At 41.8% G+C, this 19,747-nt stretch overlaps 1 protein-coding gene across 1 annotated transcript in view; it reads right to left on the minus strand.

Moving 5' to 3' along the window:
• GLI2 (GLI family zinc finger 2) overlaps window positions 1-19,747 on the minus strand; it is a 72,291-nt gene that overhangs the window by 33,577 nt on the left and 18,967 nt on the right. The window contains exons 3-5 of the mRNA XM_015417783.1: window positions 17,110-17,311; window positions 14,731-14,944; window positions 11,246-11,359 (exon numbers count right to left, since the gene is read on the minus strand). Of these exons, the coding sequence (XP_015273269.1) occupies window positions 11,246-11,359; window positions 14,731-14,944; window positions 17,110-17,311 (530 nt within the window). The remainder of the gene's footprint in view (window positions 1-11,245; window positions 11,360-14,730; window positions 14,945-17,109; window positions 17,312-19,747) is intronic.

The raw sequence follows: 19,747 nt of genomic DNA on the forward strand, positions 1-19,747 counted from the left end.
AAAAATTTATTCATGCATAAGCTTTCATGAGTCAGAGTTCACTTTATCTTAGGCATGAACTGTACATCTGTAGCAATTTATTGTCATGCCTGCCCCTGCTGATGACCCTGATGAGGCACCTGCCAGTACCAGCCAGGAGCATGTGGAATTGACACCACATGCTCCTGAGGAAAGTGCTGCAGCAGAGACTTATAGACAAAGGCTGGCTCCTGTGGCTGAAAGCTCCCTAAGTGATGAGGAGGATAGAGCCTCCCAGGAAACACCTGCACGGGATCAGGCTTTGCCGCAGCACAGAGATTCCTCGCCCGATTCACCACCAGCTGTGACCAGGCTCCGGAATCAACGGAGACAGGAGCTGAGAGATCGACGCCGGAATGCACGCATGCGTGGAAGACGATCTCTCAGCCCTGAGTATTGACTGGAGCTTGACCTCGCTCCCTGCCAGCTAATGAGGTAATTAGCCAGCACTGTATATCTTCAAGTCTGTTGCTGGAAGGAACTTGTGCTGGCAAACGTCTTTTGACAGGACCTACTCCGTGTATCTCTGCTTCAGAACTCTTGTCGTCTTGATCCTCGGCTTTTGACCCTCGGCTTCGTTGACCCTGCTATCGTCTCTGACTCCTCTGGCATCGTTTGGATTTATGGACATTGAACTCTGGTATGTCTGACCCTGGCTTTGGATTCTGATTTAAACCTGTTTGAACTTTGCTGCTTGTCTTACTCGGCTTGACTTCGGACTGCTCTTGGACTTTGCTTACTTGCATCACGCCCCCTGGCCCTGCCGTGACATTGATAACTTAGCATATAAAACTCCAATATTTGAAAAAATAGAATTTAAACGTTACAAAGGACTTTTCCCCTTACAAGCAAAATTGCAGATATACTCAGTATTTGAGAAAAAAACCTGCAAGCTGATGCAACCTAAACTGCCTTAGCACATGTACCTTAATTTTTGCTATCTGAATAGAGAGAGCTCAGTTCTTAATGGAAAGTTCAGAGTTCTTCTTGGAGGCTTTGGTGCAGTTTCTGCTCCACCTTGTTTTTAAAAGCATTTCACTCATTTCACTCACCCAGTACTTTCACATTTTTTCCAATTTTTTTCCGCCAGTTTTGAAAATATTTATTGTGATTTCAGATACAGTACACCGTTGCTTTGATATATCTTAATCAAAAGAATCCACCATATAACATATTGTTCAATTCACCATGATAATCATTAAATGATTGTATTCAACATTTTTCTAGCCAGCTGTACAAACTAAACCAAGATCCCTCAAATATTTCTTGACTTTTCCCCTGTAAAATCAATGTAAGCTTATCCATTTCGGCTATTCCTAATAATTTTGATATTAGTTCCTCCTTTGATGGAATTTTCTCAATTTTCCAATATTTGGCAATCATAATTCTAGCCACTGTTAATATATGAATTATCATATATAAGTCTGATTTTTTATATATCTCTGAAATTACATTCAATAAAAATACTTCTGGTTTAAATGGTATTTTTAAGTCTATTATTTCTTGTATCATGTTCTGAAGTGACAACCAATATTTTTTTGCTTTAGCGCACATCCACCACATCCACGTTTCCGGATTTTGTTTACATTTCCAGCAATGACTGGACATGTTTGGATAGCATTTTGCTAATCTGTTTGGTGAGATATGCCATCTGTGGAATATTTTGTATACATTTTCCTTATAAAATGTTGCCCTGGTAATTTTTATGTTGATTTTCCAAATTCTTGCCCATTGGTCTAAATCTATGTTATAGCCTATATTCTGTGCCCAAGTTACCATAGTTGCCTTAACTATCTCATCTTGCATAATTGTTTCTAACAAAAAAGCATAGTTTTTGCATTAATTTTTCCTCTGTAACCAGCCAAATTTTATCTAAATCCATTAATTTCTCATAAAAAACATTCTTTTTATCTTTTTTAAATCTTGTTTCCAATTGTAATCTCTCCCACCACATCAGGTTTGTATTTTGTTCTTGTAATTCAGCAGTTGATTTTAAATTGTTATGGCTATCCAGCAAATCTTCCTATCTCCATAAAGGATACTTCATATATAAAGTGGGTTTTATAAACGTTTCCAAAGGAGATACCCACTTTGGTATTTTTGTATAATGTAGCTTCTTAACCTCTTGCCATGTTTGCAGTAATGAACTTCTAAGGAGGTGTTGATTAAAATATTTGTGTACTTATACCATAGGAAAGCATGCCACGCCATTAATAAATTGTGGCCTTCTATTTTCCAAAGTTACCCAATCTCTAATCCACATCATTTATGTTGCTTTATAGTATAGAAACCAGTTAGGTAATGCAAACCCCCCTCTTTCTTTCTTATCTTGTAGAATTTTCCTTTTAATCCTAGGTCGTTTGGTTTGCCAGATAAATTGTCCTATAATTTTATCTATATCTGCTGACTTTCTGTAAATTTCTTGCAACTGTATTTTTTAAAATAGTTTTTTATCTCTTGTTGGTCTTGTTCCTTTTGTTGATATAGATTCTTGTAGAAGTTCTCTATAATGTTCTAGAGGTCTCTAGAGATATATTTCTCCTCTCCTTGTTCATTTCTTAGTGATTTAATATATCTTTTCTCCCTTTCCTTTCTTATTTTATAAGCTAGTCATCTTGTTGGCTTATTTGCATTTTCAAAGTAATATTGCTTCGTATATTCAAGTCCCCCCCCAGTTCATGTCAAAAGGCAGTTTAATTGATGTTGCAGGTTCTTTAGCTTAATTCTAGTACTTTCGGAATAGGACGTTGTTTTCATCTTAAGCTCTTCTTTTTTAATTTGCTTTTCAATCTGTTGATACATAAATTTTCTTTTGTTTTCTGCACCATGCATCTTGGTTAATAAAACATCCTCTTGCAAAGCCCTAAAAGGCATCCCAGACTATATCAAAAGAAATTTTTGGTTGGGTATTACATTAAAAAAATTAAACTCAGCTTTGGTTTCCTTAACAAATGTTTCATCTTTTAATAACCATGTATTTAGGGACCATCTAGTTTTCTTCTAAATATCTTGCAATATCAACATTAAAGGGTTATGATCTGCAAAGGTAGTATCTCCACTTCAAGCAACTCGCTAATCATACTTGTCAAGATCCATGCCATATCCAGACTCGACCATGATCTATGTCTTGCCGAATAGAAAGTATAGTCCTTTGAATTTATATTCCTAGTTCTCCATAAATCAATCATGTTATATTCTTCTGCTAGTTGGAGAAAAGTTTTTGGTAACTCATTTCCTCTTTTATTTCCTCCTAGTTGCCTTTTCCTATCTTCTTATCAAATATCGCATTATAGTCCCCTACAATACAAAGCTCTTCAAAAGTTTGTTTTGACATGGCAGGCAAGGCGGGATATAAATCTAAAATAATAAATAAATAATACATAAATAAAATATCATAGAATCTTTCTTGGTTCTGGTTTGGTGCGTAGATATTAACTATTAAAGTTGATTTAGCCTGTCTTTGGATTCGTACCATAAGAAGTCTGCCATCTTCAGATTCAAATGCCAGTTCAGGATGTAGATATTCTTGTATGTACATTACTACTCCCCTTTTTTTCTTTTGCTCATCTGATGATGCAAAATATTTCCCGAGTCTCTTGCATTCCAAGTATTTTTGTTCTTCTCTTTTAATGTGTGTCTCTTGGAGGCATACGATGTCTGCTTGTAGTTTCTTAATTTGTAAAATAATAATTCTTTTTCGATACTATTTTAATTTTTTTTACTTTCCATCTCTCTTCTCTTTTAGTTCTTCTGCTTTATTTCTTTGTTGTTGTCTTGTAACTACTTGTAAAGGAAACTTTTTCCATTTTTTTCTTCCTCTGTTTTTGTCTTTTTCATTAACGCCAGTGGCCCCTTTCTCCTGTAACTCTTCTTCCTGCATTCCCATTTCTCTCCCATATCTTTCCAGGAGATCACCTATTTTGAATGTCGAGTTAATCTTTTGTCTTTTACCCACATACGTAAATAGTACGACTTCTGGGATCAACCATCTATATGTTATACCATTCAATCTCAACAAGTTCATGAGTGTAGTACAGTCTTAACGCTTTTATCTTACACTCCAAGGAACATCTTTTAAAATCTTAATTTCTGTCTCTTGAATACACAATGTGTTTTCGTTGGCTGCTTTAAGGATCTTACCTTGCATTGGTTTTTTGTAGAACTTGACATGCACTTCTCTAGCAAGCTTATTCTTTCTTGTGTATGTCGAATTTCTCCTAAATACAACTTCCATTTCATCGGATATTTCCTTGTCTGATCCTATTCCTAGCTGCTCGGCTAGCACCTGAACCATTCTTTCTTTTATATTTCCATCTTTATTTTCTGGCACATTTTGAAACCTTAATATATGCACAGCTTTTTCCATCTCAAATCTTATCAAAGTTTCTTCCATCTCTTCCTGTCTTACACTTATATTCTGTATTTGTTGCTCCACTTCTTTAAATTGCCCATCTTATTGGTTGATGCTGTCACATTCGCTATCTCTTGTTTATTCTCCAACAGTTGTTTTTTAATTTCTTGTTTCCATCGTTAATTTTTGTGTGAGTACGTCTATTTTCCTTTCTATAGGCTCCATGGCTTTGGCTATAAAGGAAGGTAGGGTATTTTCTACTATCGTTATTTATTGCTCACACAAAAATTTCTTGAATTTAGGTCTGAAAATCTTTTTTGTTCATCTGTGCCAAGTTCATTGCAGCAGCCTTCACTTGCCCAGGAGAGGGTATGCATGTCCTTCTACTTCCTGTAGACATCTTTTTCTTGTTGTTATTTGTTATTATTCTGAGGGTTTTTTTACGTTGGTTTAACTAACTTTGACTTATTTGCATTAAGCTATATTATATACTATATCTAATTTTCCCTTTCTAAACCCTATTCCTAACTAGCTGACTACATCTGCCTAAGTCCTAACTTATCTCTAATCTCTATATCAGCTATCTAGAGCAAACTCCTACATCCCTTCTTAAACACAAAACAGTTATTTTTATTCCTATCACCATAAACTATAGCACAATAAGCAAATAAACTGTCTGTTTTATGCCAATAAAGGTAATGTATTTGTTTGTGAAATCAACTGTCTGTCCTCTTCTGTTCTTCTTTTCTCTCTGCTTCTTCCCTCTTCCTTCTTCTTTCTTCCCCTCTCTCTTCTCTTACACGGTCCAATGTTTCAACAGCCCGTATGTGACATTTTTTTCCAATTTTTCCATTGGAAACCCAAACCCAAAATATTTCTGGGCATTTATGCTTCTATCCTGATCCTTTTTATATCAATTTTTTTCTCAGGATCTTCTAGGGAACATTTTTGTACATAATACTTTGCTATTTAATACTAAAAGTTTGGAGGAGGGGGAAAGTACTTCATAAAGCATGTGTTATTTTATAATTCAAGCAGCTGGGGTGATTTCACGTGCTGTGTGTGACTTTTATATACATTTTTTAAAATGTTACAAGAGAAAGTTTGGTGCTAATTAGCATGCAATTGCCTACTTCTGCCACAGGATACTTGGAAAAAGTTATGGGCTTATGCTCTAGGAAAGGGAGAAACCTGACAAATATGTACATAATCCTGTACGTTGTTCCCTGATCCCCGGGAGAAAGGTGGTGGGCAAATGGAAAGGCATGGTGAGCAGCGATAAGCAAACAGAACAGAAGAAACAGGGAAGGTATCCCCCACCCTCCTTAGGCACCAGCCCCAGTCTTGTAATCTCCAAACACTTGCCTAACAATCTTTCCATCTCTTGGCGGATGCCAGAAGGAATAGATTTTGTACCAGTCACATTTTCTAGTACATATTTCTATCTGCATCAACCCACCCACAGTTCATTTTCATTAAAACAAAAAACAAAACATTCCTCAGGGACTAGTTATCTACAGAGTCATTACAACGAGGCAACGTGTTTATAAATATACACTAGGAATAAGGCCTGTTGTGGAAATAAATAAAACAAGCTCTAGAAAGAGGCTCTGAGTGGGTTTCCCAGCCTTGGGCAATCAGCATCAGTTTGCTGTAACGAACTCAGCAGGGTATAATGACCCAGAGTCCACCGTTTTCTCCAGGAGAACCGATCCAGGAGAATTTCCCAACCTGGAGGTGGCAACCCTATCTCCTTCCCAGCCAACCATCAACTTACTTTCCATCTCCTCCCTCCTCTCTGCAGCCTCTGCCTAGGAAAAGTATAATCTTTCTTCACACTGGGGACCAAAGCAGCTCACACCATTCTCCTCTACCCCTTTCAATCTGCACAACAACCCTATGAGGTAGGTTAGGCTGAAAGTCTGTGAGTGGTCTGAAATCACCCAATCAGTTTCCACAGGAAGAACCTGGTTTGAAGTGCTAACTGCTGTGTCACACTGGCTGTCACAGGGGGTCCACCTCAGCAAAGTATAATGACACAGTCTACTATTTTTTCCAGGGGAACTGATCTGTGCCATTTGGAGAGCAGTTGTAATTCTGAGTGATCTCCAGGACTCACCTGGAGATTGGCAGCAATGGTTCCCCAGGAGAAAATAACTGCTTTGGAGGATGGGCTCTAAGGCATTCTATTCAGCTGAGGCCCCTCCCCCAAAACCTGGCTTCCTTAGACTCTACCACAAAATCTCCAGGAATTTCCCAACCTGGAGCTGGAAACCCTAGTCAGAACTGGCCCCAATGAGTTCCCCACAAAGGCCAAAATAGGCCTGGAAAGGTTCCCCCCTCCTGTGGTTGCCCAGAACACCCCTGAAATGCTGTTGCTGAGAGACATGGAATCCCCAGGACTACCTTCAGGGGGGTGGGTTTGGAGATTTCCCTGGAGGAGGGGGGAAATCAGCGTCCCTTGTGCTCACAGAATCTAGGTGGGATCGAAGCCAGGAGAGACTACGTTTTTTGTGTGTCCAAGAGGACAGAGTGCCGCAAATCCTTCAGCCAAAGCAGGGCTAAAGCAAATCTTTGCTACGTCTTCATGCTTGGTTCAGTTTTGCAGAAGCAAGCCAGCCTTGAGGGTTCAGGCCAGGCCTAGACTTTTGCATCTATTTAAGCAAACAAACAAACAAACAAAAAGGCAATGCAGCTGAGAAGCTGTGGGTTCTTTCAAATTTAGGACAATTTTAAACATTATATGGTGACAAACCTGGTTTGTCACCAAGCCCTGTTCACAAGTTAGAGTGAACGCACATAGAATCTATGTTACAAGGTACTGATGATTTTTCCTTATACATGCTTTCTCTAATTCTCATATTACATTCAGTGTATGTACAGCTGCATGTGTCATTGACACCCCATGTTCACCCAGGTAATAGTCTCCAATTTCATTAGGAAAGTAAATGTTCATTGGCTCTTTCTTATGAACAGGTATATGAACATACATTCAGTCTGTATGTGTGTTTGGTATAGCATGTGAACAGGTCTAGAACCTCAGCCAGTTGTGACTTCCTGACAAATGCCCCTGGATGATGCATGCATTTGAACAAATATTTACACAAACAAATAGGACAGATACATGCATTTGAATTGTTACATATAAAATATCTTCACCGTAAAGCTAAAATATGCGACTTGTGAAGCAGCTCTCTTTTTTTTTTTTACAAATACACTTAGGACCTGGATATGGAATTAACTGAAAGCAAGAGTCATAATGCTCCTTTGCTCAACTAATAACCAGCCTTAAGAGAAGTGGGAGGTTCTTTCCCCTAGCCTCTCAGTGTAAGAGACTGCTATCTCTGACCTGATTAAGTAAGGAGTAAAACAAGTTGGTTATTTCATGTCATGTGTTTTCTGCCATTGTGTGCCGAGGTGTTCCTAAACCCAAAGCTCTGGAGAGATGCCTCTTTGCCCTAACTGTGCTGACTACAGCATGTTTATCTTTCCCAGATATGCTATCTTCATCAATTTTACCAGCCCCCTGATGATAGCACATGTTGCTGTCCCCATGCATCATGCCGAAGCCCGCTTCTGAACTGGAGCTAGAAGAGGAATTTGTCATAAACTCTTCTGTTGGCTTGACAATAGCATAGCCTCATATTTCATGAAAATGAAGTGCCCGGAGCACTCTGGATAGTTTACCGTTGTGATAAAGGACGGTCAGATAGATACTGTCAGCCATTAAGCAGTTTGGAAGTGTGCAGTTCCGACAGGAACACAGAAGCCGGTGGGCCCTTCGAGGTGTCAAATGCTGTGTCACCAAGGTAAAGGATGCTGCTGGGAGCAATTCCTTTCTGAACAGGGACAGCTCCCTTCTGGAGAGATTCCTACCTACATGCAAGATCTCCTCGTAATCTATGTCTGCTCTGAGACTCTGTTGCTGGTTGCTTTGCTGTCTGGAGGTGTCAAACATCATTTTTAAAGGTACTTTGATGAAATACAACATTTCTGCTGAAGCTAGCAGGTGGATTCCATGACCCAAGAACCCACAGAATGTCTCACTCAAATCACTCATAGAAACCTGCACCTACCCATCATGCTGGGACTTTGGGTAGGACATCTGTTACCTTGAGAAGTCTGAATGTAAACTTTCCCACCCATAAATTTTGCTCCTGCCAAAATAAAGAAACCTAAACATCTTTCAGTGTGCAGGCTTGCTACATTTTTACAGGAGAGGAGCTGCAGTCTCAGCTATATATCTCCTCTTGGAGCTACAGTGAAATGACCACATCCAGTTTTTCATACTGGTACTGTCTCCTGAATGGTAAAGGAACCCAAGGCCCTCACAAAAGTACCTTCCTCCCTGCCCCATTGCATGGCAATTTCTAAGCACAACCCCACCTAGAAGAAGAAGAAGAGATTGGATTTATACCACACCCTTCACTACCCAAAGGTGTCTCAGAGCGGCTTACAAACTCCTTACCCTTCCCCTCCCCACAGCAGACACCCTGTGAGGTAAAAGAAGAAGAAAAAGAGATTGGATTTATACCCCGCCCTTCACTACCCAAAGTGGTCTCAGAGCGGCTTACAAACTCCTTTCCCTTCCCCTCCCCACAACAGGCACCCCATGAGGTAAAAGAAGAAGAAGAAGAGATTGGATTTATACCCCACCCTTCACTACCGAAAGTGTCTCAGAGCGGCTTACAAACTCCTTTCCCTTCCCCTCCCCACAGCAGACACCCTGTGAGGTAAAAGAAGAAGAAAAAGAGATTGGATTTATACCCCGCCCTTCACTACCCAAAGTGGTCTCAGAGCGGCTTACAAACTCCTTTCCCTTCCCCTCCCCACAACAGGCACCCCATGAGGTAAAAGAAGAAGAAGAAGAGATTGGATTTATACCCCACCCTTCACTACCGAAAGTGTCTCAGAGCGGCTTACAAACTCCTTTCCCTTCCCCTCCCCACAGCAGACACACTGTGAGGTAAAAGAAGAAGAAGAAGAAGAGATTGGATTTATACCCCGCCCTTCACTACCCAAAGAAGTCTCAGAGCGGCTTACAAACTCCTTTCCCTTCCCCTCCCCACAACAGACACCTGTGAGGTAAAAGAAGAAGAAGAAGAGATTGGATTTATACCCCACCCTTCACTACCCAAAGGTGTCTCAGAGTGGCTTACAAACTCCTTTCCCTTCCCCTCCCCACAACAGGCACCCTGTGAGGTAGGTGGGGCTGAGAGAGCTCTTGACAGAAACTGCTCTTTTTTCAAGAACAGCTCTTACCAGAACTACAGCTTGCCCAAGGTAATCCAGCCAGGTGCAAGTGGAGGAGTGGGGAATCAAACCCGGCTCTCCCAGATTAGAGTTCGCGCACTTAACCCACTACACCAAAGTGGTGTACACAGCAACCATCCATTCACAAGCCTGACTACAGACCCATATGGACCATGGAGAGCAGCAATCTGAATACCATTGCACTGCAGAGAGTGACTATTGACTAGTCTCAGGTGAGTCAAGTAAAGAGCAAGCCAAATCAGGTGCTGAAGGGAAAGGTAGAACACCCCCTACCCAAGTCACTCACCATTCTGACCTCAGGGAAAAAACCAGGTATGTCAGTCAGTCACTCTTCGGCCTACTTTACACACTGTTTTCGCAACAGACCTGCTGCTCTCCACTGTGGTTAGCTCTTCCATCACAATGCACCACACAGATACTTGTTGTTAGCAACTCTGATGGAAGTGTAGTTTTGGGATGGGAAGTATTCGTGTGATCCAAGCAACCTGGGAAGGGGGGGCAGGGAGTGAGCAATACCTGAGTTCCATCTGAGCTAAGTTTTATGTTCCTCTTCCTGCAGGTACTTACAACTTGGGCAGAGGTGTGAGACCTCGGGCATGAGCTGAAAGGCAAGAGCCAAAGGGTACTGGACCTTTGGCTCTTAGCCCTGTGGCTCATGGCATGGAGCCTGTGTTAGCCAGACTCAGTGAGCAGGACCAGCCTGTAATCTCATTCTTTTTCTGGTTTATTCTATCATTGTATTTATTCATTTTTTTGTTGAGTCACTTTGAAGAGAAGAAGAAGAGACGAGATTGGATTTATACCCCACCCTTCACTACCCAAAGGAGTCTCAGAGCGGCTTACAAACTCCTTTCTCTTCCCCTCCCCACAACAGACACCCTGTGAGGTAAAAGAAGAAGAAGAGATTGGTGGATTTATACCCCGCCCTTCACTACCCAAAGGAGTCTCAGAGCGGCTTACAAACTCCTTTCCCTTCCCCTCCCCACAACAGACACCCTGTGAGGGAGGTGGGGCTGAGAGAGCTCTGACAGAAACTGCTCTTTTTCAAGGACAGCTGTGCCAGAACTACGGCTTGCCCAAGGTCACCCAGCAGGTGCAAGTGGAGGAGTGGGGAATCAAACCCGGTTCTCCCAGATTAGAGTCTGCGCACTTAACCACTACACCAAACGGGGCGTAGTCCTTTGGGTCCTTTTGAGGAGAAAGGTGAAATATAAATGCCACAAATAAATAAACTTCCAATTCAACCTCCTAATCTACAATGAAGGAAATTTCATAGGAACATGGTGTTATTGTGCCCAGCAGCTTATTTCTAGTTTTGGTAGGGCCTGATGTCCTAGTGGAAAGGAGAAAACCAATGATCTTGGACACATGGATGAGTGAGAAATCAGTCCAGTCACTGGACTGAAATGCATCCAAATAAATGTAACTGTGAAGACTGGTGACATCCATGTTTACATGGCAACAAACATGTCATACTAGAAGTTTGCTGCCTTATTAATGTGTGTGGAGAAGAGTGAAATTAATAGCATCTCCTGAACAGTTAGCTGATAGTGTTAACATTCAGTGTGAGTGCTAGAGACAAGATTGCAGTGAAGGAATTACCTGAGTAGGTGGGGAAGCTGGTGGCAGGGTTTCCATTTCAGTCTTGACTTTGCTGCGTTTGTTAATCACTGGATTGACAGTGCTGCTAACAGCTGACTCGCTGCTCTGCTTGCGCTAAGGAAACAAAATGAATGGGAGGATTCTGAGGTCATATCAAGATTTTCAAAGAAATGTAGCCCTGTTGCCAACATTTCCCCACAATATAGCGGAGTTAAAGAACTACTAGTAAGTGCTGTAGATTTGATAGGTCAGAAGAATTCATTCAGTAGATTTTTGCTGTTCTTCAGTAGGAATTTATCCCAGTGAGCAGAGTGATATTTGAAAACAGCTGCCCTGATCCTCCACTATTTATGTTTTTAAAAACCTGTGACTAATTATAGCATAATGTAGATGGTGGTGATCACTTGAACAGACATCACACTGAAAGCAAAGCAGTGCAGATAGACAGTGGCTATAGGTGGACGAACATCCGCAGGAGCATGTGGATGTGCAAATATACCTGAGGTCTAGAAGCCAAGGAAAATTTTCTCCTCAGTTTTTAAAACTGAGTTCTCCTTCTGGATTGGAGAATAGAAGAAAAATTTTTGCATTCATAAGCTTACTTCAATTCTTTTTTTTATTTTCTTATTTTATTTTCTACTTTATTTTATTCATGTATTTATTTTTTTATTATGGTGGTTATCAAAAAGACTAATGATGTGTTTGTGGGGGGGGGGTAAGCCTGCCACATTTCACTGCTATCTTGATTGGGGAAGATTGTTCAGCTTTGTTCAGCTTAAAAACATCTATGTACATTCCTACCGCTATTTGAAAGATTTTGTACCCCTTTAATGTAACATATGTGTACCTGGCAACATACTCACTTGAGCTTGCTGTCCCATGCACAAATGGATCATGGGAGTAGTCTCGTGAATTTTTCCCAGTAAGTTCCTGGCACTCAAGCTCACAAGCTCAAAATTTGAGCTCACAGATGCTAGTTTGTTTGCATGAAGGGTACAAACATGTTTTCTTTTTCGTCCAAATAATTTTTATTTTCAAGACAAACAAACATAAAATGGGTACATTAACACGTATCATTTTGATGTAGTCAGTTTGGTGTAGTGGTTAAGTGCATGGACTTTAATCTAGGAGAACAGGGTTTGATTTCCCACTCCTCCACTGGCAGCTGCTGGATGACCTTGGACAAGCCATAGTTCTGTCAGAGCTGTTCTCTTAAGGGCAGTCCTTGAAAGAGCTCTCTCATCCCCACCTACCTCACAGGGTGTCTGTTGTGGGGAGGGGAAGGGAGAGGAGTTTGTAAGCCACTCTGAGACTCCTTTGGGTAGTGAAGGGCGGGGTATAAATTCAATCTCTTCTTTTTTCCAATTAGTCTACCTCATACATAATCTAAAACTATGTCAATTTCCCACCTTAGTGGAATATAATTGTATATAATATTTTGCAAGGATATAGATATATAAATCTTATTTTTTACTGATTTAACCTTTGTCTAAGTATTTTAGTATAATCTTCCATTAACTATATATGGTTATATGATTCTTATTTTCTTCTAGTTGGATTCTCTCTCTCTCTCTCAGCTCATTTTTAGTCCATCTTTAGGATCTTACTCTATTGTAAGTCTCTAGATTTCTTTCAGAACTTGTAGCTTTCCTATCCTTCCTTCTTCTTCTTCTTCTGGTTTCTCTTTTTAAGTTTTAAAGTCTTAATTCTATGTCTTTTTTCTTTATAGGTATAGAAGTTGTTTTCTGGGACTAGCCATCTGTAGTCAATTCTTGAAGTGGTTTGAAATTCCATAAACTGCTTTTCTCTCTCTCTCTGGGTCAGTGTATAACTCAGTGTTTTGAGGGCTTCATCAGTATTGGTATCTTTATAGAGTCTCAGGTGAACTTCTACAAAATTATTATTCCTCTTTGGAGGTGCTGGTTTCATTTTGTAGACCATATTGGTTAGATTATAGGTTTCTTCTATATCTTCTGTATAGGTGTCCTTGCTTCTCCTCCTTCCATTGTGGCTGGCCTTCCTCTACCTTGACGTTTGTTGTTGCAGTAGCTCCATTTTGTCTTGCTTAGAGGCAAAAAGTTCTTTCACAGCTGTGTATACAGCAGCAGTAATTGAGTTTTGGATTAAAATTTTGAGGTCTTGAAATGAAGATACTACCTCTGACACCATAAGTTGTGATCTATCTGTGTCATCCATTTTTAAAACCATATGTTAAAACCAAAGAATCTCAAGGTTCTTTTTCTGCACGATTTTACAAATCACACCCACTGATATTTACAAAACATAGCTGTTTTAGTCATATTAGAGACAGAGTTCAAGAATATTATCAACTGGTTACATTACAGAAGAAGACAATCAAAACAAAATGTGCTTTACAGTTGCACAAACGTATAAGATGTTGTGAGAATATAATGTATAAAGATTTCAGGGTAAGATCCAGTTCTCCTTTCTTCCTTTAAAAATACTCCAATTATTAAAGTATAATTGCTTATATTCCTTTTTAAAATGGAGGTAAATCTTTATAAAGTCTTGCTATTGTTCCAGATACTTTGCTTATAGCTCCAGACAAAAGGAAGAGAAAAACGGACTATATATTTCTAGATCACTAAAGTCCAAAAACAGTTGAAGCCAATTCTCTAATTTTTTATTTCACAGGGGAAATTATTACATTCTCAGACAAAAGCCTTCTCTTTACTTTTTTTGCCCAGAAAGCCATTTAAAAATCACCTTAAGTTCTTTACGTGGCCGCTGCCGGAGGAAGGGGGGTGGGACAGGAAAGAGTTCTTCACCCCCTCCATTCCTTTCTCTTTTTAAATATTTAAAGGGGCTTTATTGTTAAGTAGGTAGATTTTCTGTTGTTGTTGCCTTTAAGCGTACTCATGGTGTTGTTCTTCATCAATGTTATGGATGAGGTTCCAGTTTCTTTCCCTCCAGGGTAGTTACAACTCGGCGCCCATGTCTGACACGGGCGCGCTCGGTCGGCTCCTGCGTTGGGGTGCTCTCAGTCTTCCACCCGCTGTACAAATGTGTTTTCAGACACCTTCAGTTCTCACAAGTAAACTAAAAAGCTGTCATTTGACTGCTGCCTGACTCATGCTCAGGGCAAGTGTGCGCATTATGTTAACCCTGTGGCAGTACATGCCTCACAACAAGAATACATGAAAGGATGTGTATCAGTTAACCACACAGTTTAGCACTGCAGATCAATATCTCTCACTTCCTTAGAGGGAAATAGATGACCTTTGAGACATAGATTGCTGGGGGAGGGAGGGAATTCAGTCCAATCACAGAATAGAAAGTTCTAAGAAAATAATCCAAATGGGCAGAGCTGTGGTGATGTTACAGCCATGGCTCTCCTGTGTTTAAGGGGATCCAACCTTGCAGTGATACTGACAGGGGAACTGAAAAGATGCATTTTAATGGATGTATGATGAGTTGATAAAGAGCCCAGGTCAAATCCTGTCAGAAGCCAATGTGAATCTTACCTGGTTGGAATCATCTATGCAATTGCTGGTGTTGCTGATCTGAGCAGGTGAAGAATTGACAGAGATGACCGCCACATGCTGCCGTGCAGGGAATGTTGGGGATGGTTGGATGAAGGGAGGCGTATGTCCAAACGCTGAACTCAGGCCTCTTTGCTGATTCAGAATCTGTTGATATGTCACTGGATTGATAGGATGGGGGAAGGTGAATGCTGGACTGGAGAGAAAAAGCATCACAAGATGAAAAGAGAACAATATGCAGAATATACGGCTGGAGCATTGGAGGAGAGTTGCATCCTGTGAATTAAGGGACCTAGGCTAATAGCAATATTTTGGGGTATCTTGCTTTTTCTTTGGAAATGTCCTATAGGTCTGTCTTCTGGGAACACTATAGAGGGAAGTTGCATTTAAAAAAAACACACACACAAAAGAGGAGGCAGACAGTTCAATTCAAATCATTACATTTTCCTCTTGTTTATTTTGATTTTCCCAGGAGGTATGTATAGAGCAGCTTCCAATCTTTTGTGGTTCCTTTAATGAGGCCCACCAACCTCTCTAGTTGTGAACTTTGTTGTGGCACATTCTGGATTTGCAGAATATAAACTACACATGGGCAGGTTTAGAGCTCTGATGGAATCCAAGCTATTCCTGTTCATTGGGCCCCATTTGGGGCTCTGGACCTCTCAAAGCAATATTCATACTGGGATCTGTGCACTGTGTAATGTTACTGTCTCACTCCCTAGCCTTTCAGCTCAAGTAAGAGCCACCATGGTAGTGGCTGGGAGTGTCATTATCTATGTAAAAATCCATGCAAATACAGTTAGAATCTGCTGCTAAATGTGAATCAGGATCCAGATTCATTGAGCAGACAAGACCTTCATAAACAGTTGCAGCCCTGGGAAATGTGGGGAAAGCATGCAATTGTTATATTACTTACATCTCTCCTTATATATAATTCTGTTTTGGTCATGGACTCTCCTGAACATTCCACACCTGGAGATCTCCAAGACCAGTTCTCATGGAGAAAATGGCTGCTTTGGGCAATGGACTCTATGGAATTGCACCCTGCTGAGGTCCCTCCGCACCCCAAACCCTCCCCTCCCCAGGCTCTACCTCTCAAATCTACATGTCTGGCCCTCCCTTTAGTATTGCCAGCCTCTAGGCAGCACCTGGAGATCTCCAAGATCAGTTCTCCTGGAGAAAATGGTTGCTTTGGGAAATGGACTCTATGTAATTGTACCCTGCTGAGGTCCCTCCGTACCCCAAACCCTGCCCTCCCCAGGCTCTACCTCTCAAATCTACAGGTCTGGCCCTCCCTTTAGTATTGCCAGCCTCCAGGCAGCACCTGGAGATCTCCAAGATCAGTTCTCCTGGAGAAAATGGTTGCTTTGGGCAATGGACTCTATGGAATTATACCCTGCTGAGGTTCCTACACACCCCAAACCCTGCCCTCCCCACAAGCTACCCCTCAAATCTACAGGTATTTCCCAACCCAGAGTTGGCAACCCTGTAACTGGCTATGGAACCGCTTTCCAGGCCCTTGGAACCCAGAATACATGGCATAGGAGGAGGTGCTTTTCTACCTTAGCTGCCACTGCATAACCCCAAATCAACATAAGTCAGGGGTGGAGGGAACCATACCTGTTACCATGAGGCTGTCCTCCCATAGTACCCACTTGGGGCAGCAAAATGACTTGAGACAGCCCTGCCTTATAGCTAAGCAGAAGGAAATAAACATGGCTTGCCTCCCTCTATTTTCCCCTTCCCTCTGCCGCTCCAGCAGCCACAGTCGGGACACTCATCTGGAGCTTCCTTCTAGAGCTTGTTGTATTTCTTCCCACAACGAGCCTTGCTCCTAGTTTACCCATATTTCCAAGGGCTGTAAGACTCATACCACTAATTACATTACAGCAGTAGTTGTAAAGAATGTAATTATTAAACAGCAGAGTTCTATGTAGTAAAGAAAACAGGTGGGGGGTTGGGCACCAGGACTTTTTAAAAGGGGGAAAGATGCTCATATTGCCATGCATTTTGTAGGAATACTTTCTGTGGAGAAATCCCCCCCCCCCAACACACCATAGCCCTCTTTGATTAAACATTTCCCCATGGCAGATACAGTAAAGAAACAACAAAAACCTGTATGTGCTACCAAAGCATCGTCACAGGGTGAAAGAAACATACTAGATGTAATGAACCCTTTTGCACGTATGAAATCAAGGAGTGATTTCATCTACATGTAGGCATGCTACATAAAGTAATTAAATCCTGCACATAACTTTTCCTTCAGGGTGTCCATTTTTTATGATTGTTGTTCTGACAAACATTGTTGGCGAGAGATCACAAAACTCTGTAAACGGACGTTCAGTTCTGCTTCTACTTTACCTTATTGCCCCTGCCGATAAATGCCCATAAGATCCACTTGCTGCAGAACTACTTCGGGAGTTATTTATATAGGCCACCAAGGAATTTGGGGAAGTCCGAATCATTGTCTGAAGATCAATGCTGGCATCAGACAATGGGGATATGGAAAATGCTCGCTTTCGACTTAATCTTGGCGTCACCCTTGGACTGGAGAATCTTGAGACTGTATGAAAGGAAATAAAGGAACAGGGCTTTGGTTTGAATAAAACAGGTAACATAATGAAAGGAAATTATAAATTTTCTGTTATCTCGTAGTGGTTGGGAGAAGCATCCACTTGGTATGTTTTTTATGGAAAAGGAAAGACTCTTCTTTTGGCCTGAGATGCTAGCGAGCTGCTGTTAGTCAGAGAAGACAGTACTGAGCCAGATGGACCAAGGTCTGACTCACTATAAGTCAGCTTCATAGATTCATATGTCTGCAAGATAGCTCCTGATCTGTGATGAAGGACCAAGAGGAGCACCGGATGGATTAGGTGTTCTCACACTTTATTGCAATAGCAATATCCAAGTCAACTCCCCTGAACATATCCAAGTGCTGGGACTAGAGATGCCAAACCCCCCTGGCGGGGGTCCCCTGCTTTCGGGTCCCACCTTACAGCTGCCGGCCAGCTGGCCGGGGGGGAATTACCCCCCCCAAACAAGGAAGAATGCCAAAATTAAACGCAACATGCCTCCATGACCCAGATGAGACATAGGCACATCGGGGACGTTGGAGGGGGGGGCAAGGCTCTCAACACTCTGGTTTTTGGGTGAAACTCTATGGTAGAAGCTAATTCTACCATAGAGTTTTACCCAAAACCAGAACACTGCCCCCCCCCGTGTGCCTGCATCACTTCTGGTCATGTAGGCACGTCATGTTTATTTTCAGCGTTCTTCCCCGCTCCTGGTAGGTTCACCCCCCCCCCCCCGGCAGGTCTGAGAGACCTGGAAACCCTAGCTGGGCCCAGTGTTGCACAGTGGTTGGTAGAATGACTTCCCAGCAAGATACTCTCTTGTTCATGTTTGATCTAATTCATGAACTCATTGGGTGGTCTTAACCAAGCTGCTAATTCTCAGCATCATGCCGCTGCCACCGCCTCCCTCCCTCCCAAAATTACAGTAAGGATATAAGCATGCTGGCCTACCGAGCCTCTGCATGGCTCCATATAAAATGGCCATGATGTCGCTGCTGGATCAGTATTAAATCTTGCCTTGCCCCCCCGAGACAGGCAAGTCAATATGGAATGAAGAAATGCAGGCCGAATGGAACTCTCAAGAGCTTGCTCAAAGAAAGAGTTAGCTTTAGCAGTAACCAGCACCAAAGGAGCCAAACATGTTTATATTATGCCTTAGTTGAAAAGTAAAGTGAAGTCAAGTCTCCTGTCCCAGTCCACGTCTGGTATGGTATGAATCTGAGCTAGTAAGTGCACGTGCATGAGGACAGGGCTCACGCCTCTTCCTGTAGCCACTTCTCGCGCTTCCTTATGAAGCTAACTAGGCTCTTGCAGAGGCAAGGGTATAGGCCAAAGGGGAACCCTCCAATGCAGATGCTAAAGGGGAAAAAATCTCTTGGGCCGAGTCCGAAGGCCTGCTTGTCAGGTATGAACCCAGGATTTAATCATCTTAAAGTTGGTAGCAGTCATGAAGAAGAGAAGAAGACCCCCCTTCACTATACCCCGCCCTTCACTACCCGAAGGTGTCTCAGAGCGGCTTACAAAATACTTTCCCTTCCCCTCCCCACAACAGACACCCTGTGAGGTAGTAGGTGGGGCTGAGAGAGCTCTTGACAGAAACTGCTCTTTTTCAAGAACAGCTCTTATCAGAGCTACGGCTTGCCCAAGGTCATCCAGCCAGGTGCAAGTGAAGGAGTGGGGAATCAAACCCCGTTCTCCCAGATTAAAGTCCGCGCACTTAACCACTACACCAAACTGGCTCTCCACCAAACTGAATAATTTGTAAAGCAGGCAATGTGCCAGTCGACTGTTCTCACAGGGGCTGTTTAGCAGTCGTCAAAGAACTACCCTGTTTTGAGAATAAGTGAAGTAATAGTTTAAACCCTTCATTTTGGGTCTCAGTTGACTTCATGAGACTTTGGTATTTAATTAATAGTTCTGTTTGTTGTAGATTTTCCGAGCTGCGCTTTCTTGTTCCGAAGTGTTTCCAATCTCCGGATCTGTTGAAATAGTTCTGTTGTTTGCTTTTCTCGTTAAAGGGAAGATTTGGTCTAGCTTAACTGGTTATTGGTTTGCCTGCTTATTTCAAATAATAGAAACCTGCCCTATGTTTTGATCCGCAGAATGGGATTTTCTAAGGGCCGGGGCAATTCATGTTGTAGGGAGGGGTTATGTTTACCGAAGAAAGACGATAGCTCTTCTGTGGGATAAATGAAGACCTTCATTCGGCAGTTGTCAATCAAAGCCTTTCACCACCATTAAATTAACTTACAATTTAAAAGAGGGGAGGGGGCACATAGCAGCTCACACAAGCTGGTGCACAGAAGCTACTCAGGTGTAACCTGTATATCCCACACTGTATCAGCAACTGTTAGCCCGTAAGGCATGACTGCAGTTGTCAAGAGATTTAAAAGAAGTGTTATTGATGGAACACTTGAATGCAAAAG

Source organism: Gekko japonicus, unplaced genomic scaffold (assembly GCF_001447785.1).
Source record: "Gekko japonicus isolate JY-2015 unplaced genomic scaffold, Gekko_japonicus_V1.1 scaffold221, whole genome shotgun sequence".
Lineage (NCBI taxonomy): Eukaryota > Metazoa > Chordata > Lepidosauria > Squamata > Gekkonidae > Gekko > Gekko japonicus.